This window comes from Cervus elaphus, chromosome 21, assembly GCF_910594005.1.
Source record: "Cervus elaphus chromosome 21, mCerEla1.1, whole genome shotgun sequence".
NCBI lineage: Eukaryota > Metazoa > Chordata > Mammalia > Artiodactyla > Cervidae > Cervus > Cervus elaphus.
The window spans coordinates 41188244-41204107 of record NC_057835.1 but is presented as its reverse complement, the minus strand read 5'-3'; the positions used below and the strand labels follow the sequence as shown (position 1 = coordinate 41204107).

Genomic DNA, 15864 nt, shown 5'->3' with positions numbered 1-15864 from the left:
TCCCATCAGTGAATGGTATAACCCTATTTCTTCCAGTTCAGGGGTCACCAAATCTGAACCATTGCTTGCTTATATATTATCTATGCTGTTTTTGTGTTACAGTGGCAGCATAGACTGCAAGGCCTGCAAAGCTAAACATATTTATCATCCAGTCCTTTACAGAAAAAGTTTACCAACTGCTCTTGTAGTTGCTCAGGCCAAAAAATCCATAGTTGTCTTTACTCTTTGTTTGCTTAATAATCTTTATATGCTCTGTCAGCACATCTTATTGATCTTACCATCAAGATCCTGTCTATCCAGATTATACCCACGGATCATCACCATTATTGGCACCACCTTGAGTGAAGCCACCATCATTTTGTTATCTGAACTATTGAAAAAGACTCCTAGCTCAGAAAATGTTTCATACACATAAAGCCTTAATATATAAATTAATGAAGGCATGGATAAAATAAAAATATTCAGAATTTGAGGTAAGACTACTTAAACAGGATTGGTGATTAGGAAATAAAGGAAAGAATTTTTCAGTGCTTTAATTTATGCATGGCTCAATCTATACTTCAGTCAAGTGCTTTGAAAATGCCTAAGTGTTATTTAAATGTAATCAACCTCAATGATTGGTTTCAGGGTTGTTCTAGTAATGAAAATGAGTAAAGAAATATTGGGTATAAGATGAAAAAGTACAACTGTTGCTTGACATCTGGACAATTATTTGAAAGAGAGAAAGACTTGGAAATGAGTGAATTTTCCTATATCCAAAGATGCTATTCTTTTTAACCGATTGCTGACACGTAGAGAGAGGGCACGTCTGTAAATGTTGCAGCTTTCCAGGATAATGTAGAAATCCTGATGTGTATGTGAAATGTACCCACCTCTGTGCTGCACTTAGTCACTAAGTTGTGTCCAACTCTGGGATCCCATGGACTGTTGCCCAACAGACTCCTCTGTCCATGGGGATTTTCCAGGCAAGGATAATGGAGTGGGTTGCCATGCCCTCCTCCAGGTGATCTTCCCACCCAGGGATTGAACCCAGGCCTCCCACGTTGCAGGTGGATTCTTGTTGCCAAATAGCTTTTTTAAATGCAAAATTCTCTGCAGTTCAACACTTGCAGAGCAAGTTAAACATGACTACTAATTGGAATGGTTGATGGGCCTATAGTTTGTGAACTCCAGTGGGAGTTATCATTGTCACCAACACACTTCTGTAGATAAGTGATCTTAGTACACATGAATGGTGGCAAGAAACAATGACCTTGGAGACACCTTGGCCCGAAACCTCCTTATACCAAACTTCCCAGATGGGGATGCTGTTTTTTATCAACAGTGGAAAATGTAAGAAATGCAAATTTCCAGATCAACCAATAGTATTGGTTGCTCAGTCATGTCCAACTTTTTGCAACTTCATGGACTGTAGTCCACTAGGCTCCTCTGTCCATGGGATTTCCCAGGCAAGAATACTGGAGTGGGTTGCCATTTCCTTCTCCAGGGAATCTTCCCGACCCAGGAAATGAAACCAGATCTTCCACATTGCAGACAGATGCTGTACCGTCTGAGGCAAAATTCATTAATCTAGGCAGCCGGTAATTGAGTATTTATTGGGAGGCACTGGGTATTGTGAATTCAACAGTCAGCAAGACTGATACGGACTCTGCCTTATAGTTTAGGGAAGAGATAGGCAAGTTAAAGAATTACTTGTTGTTTAGTTTCTAAGTTGTGTCCAACTCTTTGCAACCCCATGGACTGTAGCCTGCCAGGCTCCTCTGTCCGTGGAATTCTCCAGGCAAGAATATTAGAGTGGGTTGCCATTTCCTATTCCAGGGGATCTTCCCGACCCAGAGATTGAATCGGCATCTCCTGCGTCTCATGCATTGGCAGACAGATTCTTTACCACTAAGCCACCTGGGAAGCCCTACCAAACAAATAAGTGAAAAATCATAAATTACAATACATTATATAAATTAATTAGTATGTAATATAATACATTACCCATTATGCATATACAATGTATGTTATAAAGCCACTTCCAAAAAATGTGCTGCTTAGAAGTCTGCTTCTTTAGAAGCATCCTTAGTCAATCGTATATATTCCCAATTAAGTGTCATTCCACACTGCAGACTTGTAGCTCACCCACAATGACCATAGGATGTCTTGTGAAAATGAGTACTGAGTGACTATTCAAGTGAAATTTTGTGATAATATAGAAATTATCACTGGAATAATTCTTTCAGTTTAACATGTTCATTCTTCCAGTATATAGTCTCTTAATAAATAAATGGATATTTGAGCCACAAAATCTTTTTCTCAGCTCAGTTTTATGTCCTAAATCATGATCTCAGATACTTTCTCTCACCTGGGAAATCACTCCAGGGTCTCCAATGGAAACTTTTTGAGAAAGCAGATGCCCAGCCCAATCCTGGACCCAGTGAATCAACATTTCTGAGTTGGAGACCTTGAATGTGTGCTTACAAAGTTGTCTGTGTTCTTCCAATTAGAAATAATAGTTTAAAGCTTATTCAGTGGAGTGTCATTCTGATTGCAGAGGACTTTGGGCCTCCTCTTTTCTATCCCACTCCTACTCACCACACCCTGCTCCCGCACCCCCATACTCACACCACAGAAGAGGTTTGAGAAAAAGGGGGCATTTCTAGAAGTTGGTTTTCACTTAAAAGGACTTAGAACAGTGTCCTTCCTCTCTTTGAAACCCCATGGACTATACAGTCCATGGAATTCTCCAGGCCACAGTACTAGAGTGGATAGCCTTTCCCTTCTCTGGGGGATCTTCCCAACCCAGGGATCGAACCCAGGTCTCCCACATTGCAGGTGGATTCTTTACCAACTGAGCCACAAGGGAAGCCCAAGAATGCTGGAGTGAGTAGCCTATCCCTTCTCTAGCGGATCTTCCTCACCCAGGAATCGAACTGGGGTCTCTTGCATTGCAGGTGGATTCTTTACCAACTGGGCTATGAGGGAGGCCCTCCTTCCTCTCAGCTCTTGTACATTATTGATCCAAGATTTGATAAAAAATAAACATAGCCTTTCATCAGGAAAATGACTGGTTGTCACTGGTACTGACTGCTAAGCTCTGTGAGGTGGTTTGCTCTGTATCTTCATGAAAGGCAGAGTTACGAATGAGAGAGGTAATGAAACCACCCTGTTTGCTGAATAAGACAGCATCATTCATTGTGAGCATGACCGCTCCAGGAGGAGGGAACACATAGTCCGTGGTGACACAGATATGAACAGAGAGAACAGATGAGGCTCATGGGGCTTATTCAGAAATCAAAGGGAGCTCTAACTGCCTTTATTAAATGATATATCAGAAGTGACACACACATAACATTCTGAGAATCCGAAATCTTAGAGAAAGAACAGATAAAAAAATTTTAAAGTAAGGCAATCCTTTTCCGTGATAATAATGTTGACTCTGTATTTAAAATGCACATTTGATCTACAAGCAGCTTGGTTCATGAGAATATGAGATGACTCAGCAGGAGCATGTTCTACCTCACCTGCCAGCCTAACGTAAAAGGATGCAGCCACAGAAGTAGAATGAATGAAGACTAACTTGTCATCGCTCCTCTGTGCAGGTCGGGCCATGTCACTTCCATGCACCTCACTGCCAGAAGGGCACACAACATTGTAAAGCAACTATACTCCAATAAAAACTAATTTAAAGATAAGTAAACAAAAAGAAAGTCGGCCGTCATGAAAAAGGCCATCTATTTATTTAGACATGTTTATTATGCAAATAGATACATCTCTTACAGAAAAAATAGAGAACACACATGTTGGAACCCAACCAAGGACAACAGCCTAGTAAAAGGCATTCCTTACTCAGAGCCAAGCTGCTTGCAGACCCCAAGATGATCTAACTGGCAGCATTCCTGTGTGTATGTGTAACATAAGGGGTGGAGGGGAGTGGGGGAGACTTGATTTTCCATTTCCTTAATGGTACAACTTCTTACCTTTTCCAGGATTTTCAGAAGGCAAATATCTTTATGCCATCTTCCCTATGCTGGCCATACTCTGCGTGAAAGAGGTAGTATGTATAGGTATTTAGCACAAAAAGGCTGGAGGGTTAGAAAGAGCTGGGTGATTGGGGGTCAAGGTCTAATGCATGAATGCTCATAGCCTTCAAAGACTTGAAACACTATCATAATACAGAGTTTTCCTATGTGGCTGCCAAGGTTAGGAAGAGTACAGGAAGCAAGATTTGAATCCACATGAAGAAATACTTTCTAATATTCAGTGATGTCCTCAGATAAAATGCATGTGGAGACATTCCCGAGCCAGTGGGCTCAAGAGCAGGAGATGAACACATGGAGGGGAGTGTGTACTGTAGAGTCTCTTAAAGCATGGGCTTTGCTGTCAGACAGGACTGCGCTCTCATCATTTTGATTTACTTTCTCTGTGACCTTGGGGAAGCTACTTATGCTCTCCAAACTTCAAATTTCCTGTCTCTAAATAAAGAAAATTGTTCCCATTTCACATGACTGCTGTGAAGGTTAGGCGAGATAGTGACTAAAAAGAATTTAGCACAGTTTTAGCAGGGCAGGTTGTACAGAACGGTAAATATTATTATCGGAAGACCAGACACTGGAAGAGCTGTGGTCTGTGAGCTAGAAAGCTGCCTAAAATGGAAGATAATGTGAGGTGCATTTTCAATCACAATATCTGGCAGCCTAAAGTTTAAGAGACATCAGACTTTAAGTTTAGCAAGCAATCAGATAAGGTGAAAACAGATAAACCCTGAAGCAACTAACTAATCAGAAACAGAATTGTGTATAGATAATAAGGACCTTGCTTCCAGGAAAATAACATCAAACAGTGGAAGATAAAAATTAGAGAATGTTTCAGAGTTTTAAAATGTAATAACTCCCTTCCTTAAATCCCTCTTCAACATATGATTTATCTTTAAATTTTAAGACCACTTACTGATGGATTCTAGCAATGGTCCTCCTTTTGCAGGAAGTTAATACCTACCAGATATCATTTAATACTATACTTATATGCCAGGAAGATATTTTCATGTGTGGTTAATTTTTTTTTCTACCAACTCAGTGTTATAATCATCTAAAACCTGACTTCTTCATTGTTCAACTATCTTATGATACTCACGTAAACCCTGTATCTTGCTATTGTCCACTTAGTCAGAAGAATTCAAATGCCTTTCCGCCTACCTACTGCTTGCTGAAAACATGCTCTCCCTGGAATGCAGAGAGGCAGATTGAGTAGAACGCTCATATTTAATGAAATTATGAAATGTGAATTTGATGCATTTAGTAGGGTAAAAAAAAGATTGTGCCCTTAAGCAACATTTCTGGACTGTTTCAGTTGGGAGTATGTGATGTGAAATTTTAAGAGTCATGAAAAGTCTAGTCTAAACACACAACTTTGGGGGCATTCTTCCATATTTGTGTCAAAAAATATGCTTTTGGATGCTAAAATCTATCTGATTTTAGACACTATGGGTAACATGGACTGGAAACATTCAAATCATATCCCTCCAAACCTCAGTCCATGATGTATTTTATGCCAAACATTTCTCTTGACCACTTTAAACTGTTAGTCTTTATCTTCCCTGACTTCCTCCTACACCATTCTTTAGAAATTCTCATAGACAATTAAACATCTCGAGTCCATAACTATTTAATGGTCGTTGACGAACTATTAAATCGTTTTTAGATACATGAAATTCAGCACACCAGACCAGCCAGACTAGTCAACTTCTATTTTTCTGAAGTCCTTTGATTAATTTTCCCCCCAAACGTTATGCTGAGTAGGTCAGAAAGACTAGAGGCACCTGGCGCTATCTAGCCCTCTGAAACAGATTTGGATTCATGTTAATTTAAGTCTCAGCACTGATTCTAAAAAATAAAATAAATAAATAAATAAAGATACATGAAACTTTCTTGCAAAACTTCTTGAGTAGATTCCCAGACATAAAATCATCCATCCATGCTGTCTCCATGACACTACCCTACCCCCATTATGTAAAGTGGTCCATTCTGATTACCAAAGCATAATTCCCATCCCAAATTCTTTGTATTGAAAGAATGTTCCCTCCCACACACTAGCTACTATTTTCAGCCTCTCTAGATGTGCACCCTGGATGACAAACCTTCAGCTACCTAATGACTACCAGAAACCTGCACTTTATTTTGTTTTCTCCAATTCAGGGAAATTTAATTGTCTTAGTCAAAAACAGAGGCATCCTCCGTGGCTGCCCCCCAATATAAATCCTCATGCCACTTCTTCATATAAATCCCTCACCTCTACTGATTCAAGGCCCAAATTCATTTTGTCCCTATGATCTTAAGCGTCACTAAGGCCAATTCTCTCTCACCCAGGTGATTATAATGGTCTCTTGACTATGCTGTTACTTCTGCCTCTCTCTAGTCCCTCTCTCAACCTAAAACAAGAATGACCCTTCTGAAAGGCAAATTAATTTCATAACTTAAAACCCTCAACCGTTTGCCTTGATCTTAGAATAAAATTCAAATTTCTGATTACCTTCCCAGCCCCATCAAATATCACTTTTTCTTTTATCCTCTACATCCAAGCCACACTGAATTTTATCCTTCAGTGTATGTGTACCTTCTCAGAACACCCTTCCTCACCTACCACCCACTCCTTTTTTCCAACTCCTGCCTGCACAACTTTTATTTATTTTCATATTTAATATTTGAAATCATTTCCTCTTGGAAGTCTTCCCTGCCTCTCTAGCCCAGTCCAAGTTTGGGTTAGGTATGTGCCTTGTGATCCCAAAGTATCCTTTATTTACTCTACTTTAGCACTCAGCTCACTGCTTTGCCCACTTGCTTGTCTGTTTTCACAGTACTTCCTATAAAAATGTGTCTTTTTGCTCCCCATTGAATCCCTCAGCATGTCAGGCACATAAATAAATACTGTGGGATGAGGGACTGAATACTGAGTGCCTCCTGCCCTGCAGAGTGGAGTGCTGTACTTACACGCTGTTTACATGGGTTGCCCAGCAAGACTTAGATGTCATTTAGTTGTTCCACAGGTTCTGACTGAGTGTCCTCTGTGGGACAGAAATGACTCTAGGTTCTACAAACAGTCAAAAGGCAAAAGGAGAAGGGAGCGGCAGAGGATGAGGTGGTTAGATAGAATCACCGACTCAATGGACATGAACCTGAGCAAACCCCAGGAGGTAGTGAAGGGCAGAGGAGACTGGCATGGGGTTGCAAAGAGTCAGACACAACTTAGCAACTGAACAACAACAACAAATAGCAGAAATATAATAAAATTATTTCCTATACCATGGCATGTAGTCAAATATTATTTGCCACCAGAAAAAGCAATGTTGAGTACTAGGAAATATGGTCCACACATATGTAGCCTATGTGTGATTCAAAGCTCTTCTACCAAGCACAGTGAGGCTCTGAATCACATCATGATAACGTTTTCACATTTGGCACTTCTTGGAGCCTGTATTCAAAACAATCACAAACAAAAATGTCCTTGCCTTCAGCTGGCTACACAAGTAGAGAGCTGAACATTCATATATAAGCAGTACTAACTTAGAAATGCTATGCAACATGCACCTGGGGAGAAAATTCCTATAAAATGTGCCTGGTCTCCATTTGAAGCCAAGACACTTAAAAGGTTCTACATGTAGGAGAACAGGAATGTGGAGTTTCAAATGTGCTGGAGAAATGCCTTCCTGTCAGCAGTCTTTCTCACTTTCCTGTTGGCTGGCAACATTCTCAGGAGGCTTTCTAGTGGTCAGAAAAGCATTCATTGAAAAAAAAAAAAATGGTTAGACACATCAAGTTACTCATGTTTATAAAAGGGAAATTGAGTTATCCTTCCCAAATGAGAGGAAATGTGCCATCTAGTACAGTATATGATTTCATTAAAAAAAAAAAAAGATAAGGATAGACATCGCAGATGTTTAGTCAACTGTTGAATAAAGGGAAAAAAGTCATTTATATTATCTACATTCTCTTCTACATGAAGCCCAAATAAACAAAACTTGAGTTTTTCCTTATTCTCAAGACATAAATTACTGTAGGCCAATACTTTATTGTGCTGTTTCTGAGGACAGATTAATCTCTTCTCCATTCACTCGTTTGAGTCATGCTTTCTGTAACTTTACCACCTGCTGTGACTTGGAAACTAGTATTTTTCTCTTCTCCAGAAAAATATAGGAAGACTTATTCCCTTAGCTCTGCAAGTAATATCTGCAGGCACCTAACAAACAAAATTGGCCATATTATCAATGGAGCGACCTTGGGTTCTTGAAATTACTTTATGCTTTTTTAGTTTTAAGGTTTTTAGCTCATATCCATCATTATCTTCACGCTGTCCCCTACCTGTCTTTCCACCATTCTCTACCATCTATTTAGACTGCTATCACATGAGTCTATGAACTACTCCCATTAGCTGTTCATACCTGTCAAAGCGTGTAGGTGTAAGTGTCTGGCTTCTCCTTTGCTGTTGTTTTAGTCACTAAGTGATGTAGGATTCTTTTGCAACCCCATGGACTGTAGTCAGCCAGGCTCTTCTGTCCATGGGATTTTCCAAGCAAGAAGAATACTGGAGTGGGCTACCATCTCCTTCTCCAGGGGGTTTTCCTGACCCAGGGATCGAACCTGTGTATTCTGCCTTAGCAGGTGAATTCTTTACCACTGAGCCACCAGGGAAGCCCAGCTGCTCCTTACCTTTGCTAGAAGAATGGCCCCACTGATTCAATGGTTGCTAATTCTTGGCTGATCTTCACAGCCGATCTAGACTCCCTCAATTGCCAGGTGCCACCCTTCTCTGCACCTTTGATCCAGCTATAAGGCCTCCATGGCCTCTCTTATTGCTCTTATATTAAGTGATCCTCAGTCTGTTCTCAAAATCCTTGACAACATGGATAATGTGCTCTGCTTTTTCTCTCCTGGTGATTTTGTTCATGCATTGATTTACTTACTATAACAGTCAATCCTGCCCCTTCCTGAGCATCTATTTCAAACACCCTTCCTCCAAAGAGTCCTTTCATGATTTTTCCAACTATAGATTACTTCTTTCTGTGACTTCTCCATGGTATTTTGGTATTTGTCTGTACTGTTTTATTACATCAATCTTACACAGCAGTGTCTCACGCTGTGTTATATTGCATCTTACAGTGTGCTTCGGGTTTTCTTTTTTTTTCTCCCTGCTTGTTTTTCCTGTTTTGTTTACACTTTAAATACAAAGATTTCTGTTATCTTTGGCTCTTATCCTCTCACAAAAGGACTTCACATTCAATTGACTTAAATTCAAGAAATATCTTACAAATTTTACTCCATGTGTGAGTCTTGTAATGTTATTCCTTTAAGGATGATTCGTATTCTGAGAAACTAGTGTGGTTTGTGGTTTAGAGTCACAGTTTAAGTTGCCCTTATGAAGAATGAAAAACAGCTGGTGTCCAAGAAGCTCTGGAAATTTGTCAAGAAACTAATTGTAGAATAGAAGCCAAGAGTTTGGCTTGCATATCTTAAACTCTATCTATTATTTTTTGACAGGATACAGTGTTTGGAAAACTAAATATTTCTAAGTATGTGTTTTTCACTAAAATCATGACCAATATACCCAAAGAAAATATTATACACTATAATATGAATGTCACAAGTCTCATGTTCAAATTGTGTCCACTTAATTGAATCAAGCATATATGAACATAATCAAGTACTTGAAGAAGATAAAATCAGTTAATTTTAAGGGGATTTCTTTTTTCAAATTTTGAAAAACTTTTGTATTTTAGATGCACAAGATAAAATATTATTATAAATGATGAGTGAACTTTAATTATAAATAATAATATCAAAATTGATCCAAGTTATAAACATATAACAATTCATAGGGATTTCAAATAAATTCACCAAATAATGCTTAATTTTTGTCTGTACACAAGAAATTTCCCAAGAAAAGAGATATACAAAGGTGAATAAACAGACTTAGCCACTCTGAAAGCTTAAAATTAGGAAGTTTGCAGGAAATATACAAGTAACTATAAATTGGATCTAATTTTGAAGAGAGCAGTATGATAGACATAATAGGTTACAGTGACTCGAAGGAGAGATCAAATATGACTGTGAATATAGGAAGTGTCAATAAAGAACAAAACATTCTTAAAGAACACAGGAGATTTGGGTTTGATTCCTGGGTCAGGAAGATCCCCTGAAGAAGGAAATGGCAACTCACTCCAGTATTCTTGCCTGGAAAATCCCATGGACAGAGGAGCCTGGTAAGCTACAGTGTAGGGGTCACAAAGAGAAGGACACGGCTGAGCACGCACACACAAGTTAAGGAGAAGACAGTAGAAGGTGAGGAAATAGCATGGGAAAAGTCTTAGAAAAGTTGTGAAAGAAGGTGATTTCAGGTCAGGCTGGTGCAATTAGAAAAGAGCCTTGAGCTGCAGAACATCCTCTGTGAGGTTCTCACACTGCTATCACCCACTGAGGGGGACAGTTTGAACACAGAGCTGGGAGCAACAGTGAGATAAGTATCCTCAGTTTCTGAGGCCTATATTTGAGGTTAGGAATGGAACTTACTTTCAAATTGTTCACAATCCAAAGCAATGTTAAATGAATTAAAAGTAGCTGTGTTCAACTGAGATTTGTATTTTTCACCTGACCTGGGGGTTAAAGTCACTTACATTGCTGCTCTGACCTCAAAGTTGTACTTCCCTCAAAGTTTCTCTGAGTCTGCATGAGGGATCCCATGAATTATTTCAGCTGGGTCAATTTACTCCTAGAGACTTTTGTTGTCATTTAGTTGCTAAGTCATGTCTGATTCTTTTGAGACTCCATGGACTGTAGCCCACCAGGCTCCTCTGCTCATGGGATTTTCCAGGCAAGAATACTAAGTGGGCTGCCATTTCCTTCTCCAGGGGATCTTCCCAACCCAAGGATCAAGCCCATGTCTCCTGTGTTGGCAGTGGATTCTTTAACACTGAGCCAGCTGGGAAGCCCCACAGAGATTTAGGAGTTCACTGAACTGACCATGTTTTCTAACTGAACTAATCTGCTCCCCTCCCCCCAACCTTAGGGGCTTTCCTCAGGTTCTTCCCTCTGTCTGGAAGAGTCTTCCCTCATCTATCCATGTGTCTCCCTCCCTCCCCTTACTCCAGGACATTCTAAGGGAGCCCTTCACTGATTACACTATGAAATATGCAAACTTCAACCTGCTTTATTTTTCTTCATAAACTTATCACTTTCTGACATACTATTTAATTTGTTGATCTTGTTTATTGTCTGAATCCTCACCCAGGGGACCAAGGATTATCTATTTTATTCACAAATTTATCCTGGATGTTTAGAATAGTGTCTCACATATAGTAAATGCTCAATAAACAGTAAGTGAATAAATATATGTGTGATGAACTATATGGAGTATTTACATGACAATTTGAGACAGTTACTTTACTTTATAGTATAGTACTATACTACTGTTTTTCATTCTTTACTAAGTGAAGAGGAAGTGGAAGTGTTAGTCTTTCAGTTGTGTCTGACTCTTTGTACCCCTTCGGTAGACTATAGCCCACCAGGTTCCTCTGTCCATGGAATTCTTCAGGTAAGAATACTGGAGTGGGTTGCCATTCCCTTCTCCAGAGGATCTTCCCAGTCCAGGGATCGAACCTGGGTCCCCTGCATTGCAGGCAGATTCTTTACCATCTGAGGCACCAGGGGCGCCCTTACTAAGTGGAGGAAGATTTATAAAGCATTTACCATACAACTAGCATTGTATCTGGTTCTTACAAAATAAATCATATATAGTGGCTCCCATAGTTCAAAAGCAAATAATAAGAAAGGGATGTCAAACAGAATATGAAAACTATATGATTTCAGCTGGCATCATTAAGGAGGAAACAGATATCCTAGCATCTCCAGCAGTTCCCCCAATGTAGTATTTGCTCAATCTAACAAATGGAAAGATGCCCCCCAATACAAGCATAGGCTTTGAAATTGCACAGACCTAAATTATAATTCCGGTGATACTATTCATTATCCAAACCACCTTTGCCTAGTCATTAACTTCTCTGGGCCTAAGTGATCTCATTTGTAAAATAAGGATCATAATCTTAACCTCATAGGGAGACTGTGAGCTATCAAATGAGATCATCTATGGAAACAATTAACCAAATCTTTGGCTTATAGAAGCAATTTAATAATTGCATGTGGAATCAATTTGTCATCAGTGGGGAAAAACATAACTGGAAAAATATGGCTTTTTAAAATGCATTTCCGCTGTGTTGTGATATTATTCATGATCATCTCTCTTCCCTCCATATTATTGAAATAATAAATTACACTACATATTGATTGGCTATTGTATAAATTGTTGTTCCCATTTTACAGAGAAGGAAGTTCAGTCTTATGTATATTAAGCAACTTGCACAAGGCCACAAAACAGGCAGCACAGTTAGGATTTCAACCAAGATGAGTTTCTCTCCAAAGCCAGTTCACTTGTCTTGATCCTCACCTTAGTCTGCACAGTGATGTAATCACCATCAAGTAGTACTCCCTAAACCTGCAGTCTGAAGAGCGTACCTTTTTGAGCTTGCACAGAATCTTATGTATCATAAAATGTATGATTCTTGAAAACACGTTTATTCCTCTCCTTTCTATATCTGGACGTCACTTCTAGAAACACCTGTTCAATGTGAGTAACTGCTCCTATTTTTAGATCTTGAACAGGTTTTCACTGGGCACTTTTCTCAGTAAGTTCTCAGGCACCCATAAAAACTAATGTTTCTTGAACATTATTTTTCTGTAGGATCTAGTCTAATTGTTCTACCCCTCAGCTATTCATTCCCCATAATAACCCCTTGCAGCAGATAATACTTTTATCCTCACGTTAGAGATGATGAAAATAAAACAGAATTAGGTAATGAACTCATTCAACTTATAATTCCAGGACTGAGGTTTGAACCCAAGCATTTAGATTCCAGGCTCCACAGTCTTAATTGTGAGACTATATTGCCCCTCACACACAAGGAATGATATCTTCTTTTCCACTTTCATTAAGAAATCCTAGAAAAATGCCTTTGAGTCTGAAATCGTACTTCTGTGAACCATGACTCTCTTACATTTGGCAAGTCTTTATTTTTCTTGTGACAGTGATATCTACAATTAAAAAGCTTAATTAAATAAAAGAAAGAAATTTAAAAACTGACAGAAATCTCTAAATTTAGGTCAGCACTTATAAAAAGTTGTTAGTGATACCACCTCCCCCACCCCAGCTTAGAAATACCATGTTGGTGGTCTTCATTGCCTTAAACAGGCTCCAAGCTGTGCTCTTGGGAGGTGCTGGAAGTTTAACCATAACCTTGTATAAATTCAAAACCAAATATTAAGAAACTTTAAAAAGACATCTACTCTTTTAATATCAACTTAAAAAAAAACTTTCTAAGTAAAACAATTTAAACACAGCCTGTTTTTTGTTTTGTTTTGTTTTTTTAAGAGAGAGCAAAGAATGTGTTCAAGGCAAGTTGGAACAGTGCACAAATGTGCTGGCTTCACTGTTATCTGAACGACAAAGCATTAAATCACATGGAGGAAAAAGTCAGCATGTTCTCTGAGAATACAAATAGATTAGTGTCAGAAGCAGCTTTGTCCAAGAAAGGGAAGAGACACCTACCCAGAGAATAAATCATGTACACAAAACCTATAATTTAAAAAAAAAAATTATTTTCAAGAAATATTTTAGTTGGTAAATATGACTATTAGACAAACAAAGCACAGAAAAAGTTCCCTGTGACTTTTTTTTTTTTTTGTAGGAGGAACTTTCAAATGTGATCAGTCATCATACCCCACTCTTTATCTCTTTCTCATATAAGACCTGTTTCATCAAGGGTTATGGAACTCACACAAAAATATTAGATACTTTCCCTCCCTTTTAATTCTATGATAGAAAAGTCTTTAATTTACCAGGCACTTCAGAACCTTCCCTAAGATAAAAGGTGCAAAAAGCTTCATATCCTTTAACACACAAACTCTTTAAAGCCTCTCAACGTACACTTTAAAATAAAGCGTCCTCCCTCAGAATTCAAAGAAAACACATTTCTCTTACCATATATTCCATGTTTGCTGCTGGTGGGAACACTTTGCCCCGAACTTGGTTATGATAATCAAGAATGGCGATCATGTCATTCTGCGAAATGTAGCGCTTCCGCCTGGTTTTGGGGATATCCGCAGAGTCTAGTTGTGCTTCCAGGGCTGCTTCAATATCAGTGAAATTATTGGTTGGCGGGGATGAGTCAGTGGAATTGAGTAAGACGACGGCACTGGCTTCACAGAGAAGGGAGAACAGGAGTGCACTGCTGACTGCAGAGATTGCTATCATTTTGAGAGGTGGAGAGGAAGAGGCCACCAGTTTACTTTGCCTTAAAGCAGAAAAGTAGAGTTAGGGTCTATGAAAGGGAAAAAACAAAACAACAATAGGGCCAGAGGGTATGAATTTACAAAATCAGTGCTTGATTTGACTGTCTTCAAAAAATCCAAACAAATGTTGAAATCAAGCCTAGGAGACAAACTGTAGTGGTCTCTATACATTTTACTTGGTGTTATGAGGCAAACCCCTAAGAGGAACTTCCTATAGCTAGAGAAAAATAAACAGCATGACTACTCACCCTAAACTGAATGTGAGCCATTTACCCCAAATGCCTGAGTCACAGAATGCATTACTGCATATTTATTTTCAGAGGGAAAACTTAAGGAATTGAAACTCATCTTGAGAGTGAAAGGAAAACTGCATCACAGGTAATAACAGAGAATGTGCTGATAATGTCCCCCAAACATATATGGACACCAAGTAATAGAATAGATACAAAAAAAAGTTATAATAACCCAATCTCACTTCTAAAAAAGTAAAAATGTGAGCTACTTTAAAAGCAATGCATGCAAAATAAACTTGTTGAGCTAAATAGCTTACCTCTGCACAAAGCCAAAATGAATATAGTATTCTTCCAAAAATGTAAAGTTCTTTGCTAGGTTGTAGCATGAACTCTTGTGAGAGGAGTGTGTCTTATTACAAATCTCAGAGCAAAACTCTACAAGGTTTGAGTGCTGCTGGCTACAGGAGCAGCTAACAGCTTTTATATGTCACAGTCTGCAGCGGTCCAGAAAGGGCAGTCTTTCTTAGGGTCTCTCCTAGCCAAAATCAAAGGGGAGGGGTTTTGGATAGAAAAAACAGTGATTGGGTGGCAACCTTTTTATGTGGGTGGTGAGGAAATTGAGTCACACCCACAGCTTACCAAGTACAAACCATAAAAGACAAGCCTTTTTTTCTCTGGGCTTCCACCTTTTCTGAGTGGTTAATTTTCCTCATTTAATGCTTTCTAGTTCCTGGTTCCCATACAAAAAGGAGAAAAAAAAGGGGACTGTGAGTTCTTGAAAACACAGAAGGTTGAGTAACAAGCAGTACATTTCTTTTAGAAACAGTAAATGACATGGGAGCTGAAAAGAGCAAGCTGATATTAAATCAAAAGAACAGCTCACAGAGTTAATCTGGGTGGCCACAAATATGATTCAAAAGAGATGCCAGGCAAATCGGTAGTAGCCAAACTATAGCATATGATATTAGGATAATAGATGTTCAAGTGGTTGTACTTTTCTGTCTCCATGTGGCTTTATTCCTCTAATTTATATATTTAGTCTCTCTCTATCTCTTTCTCTTGTTTCACTCTCTCTCCCTTTTTTCCTTTCTCTACAGAGTGAGGCAACAAATTACCTGCCTTTTATCTATCTTGTATATAATACAGAAAGAGACGCTCATGACAAATGACAGCAGCCAAGATAACATCTGTTTCAGGTTTAGAAGCATATAGTTGAAATTTTAAGCTAAGAGTAGCTTAGCTTCTCAGGAAACATA

General features: G+C 38.9%; 1 protein-coding gene across 1 annotated transcript in view; it reads right to left on the bottom strand.

Annotated features, from left to right (window-relative positions):
* PI15 (peptidase inhibitor 15) overlaps positions 1 to 15102 on the bottom strand; it is a 35414-nt gene extending 20312 nt beyond the window's left edge. Inside the window, exons 1-2 of the mRNA XM_043879993.1 lie at positions 14926 to 15102; positions 14065 to 14377 (exon numbers count right to left, since the gene is read on the bottom strand). Of these exons, the coding sequence (XP_043735928.1) occupies positions 14065 to 14337 (273 nt within the window). The 5' untranslated portion in view covers positions 14338 to 14377; positions 14926 to 15102. The remainder of the gene's footprint in view (positions 1 to 14064; positions 14378 to 14925) is intronic.
* Positions 15103 to 15864: the final 762 nt, after the last annotated feature.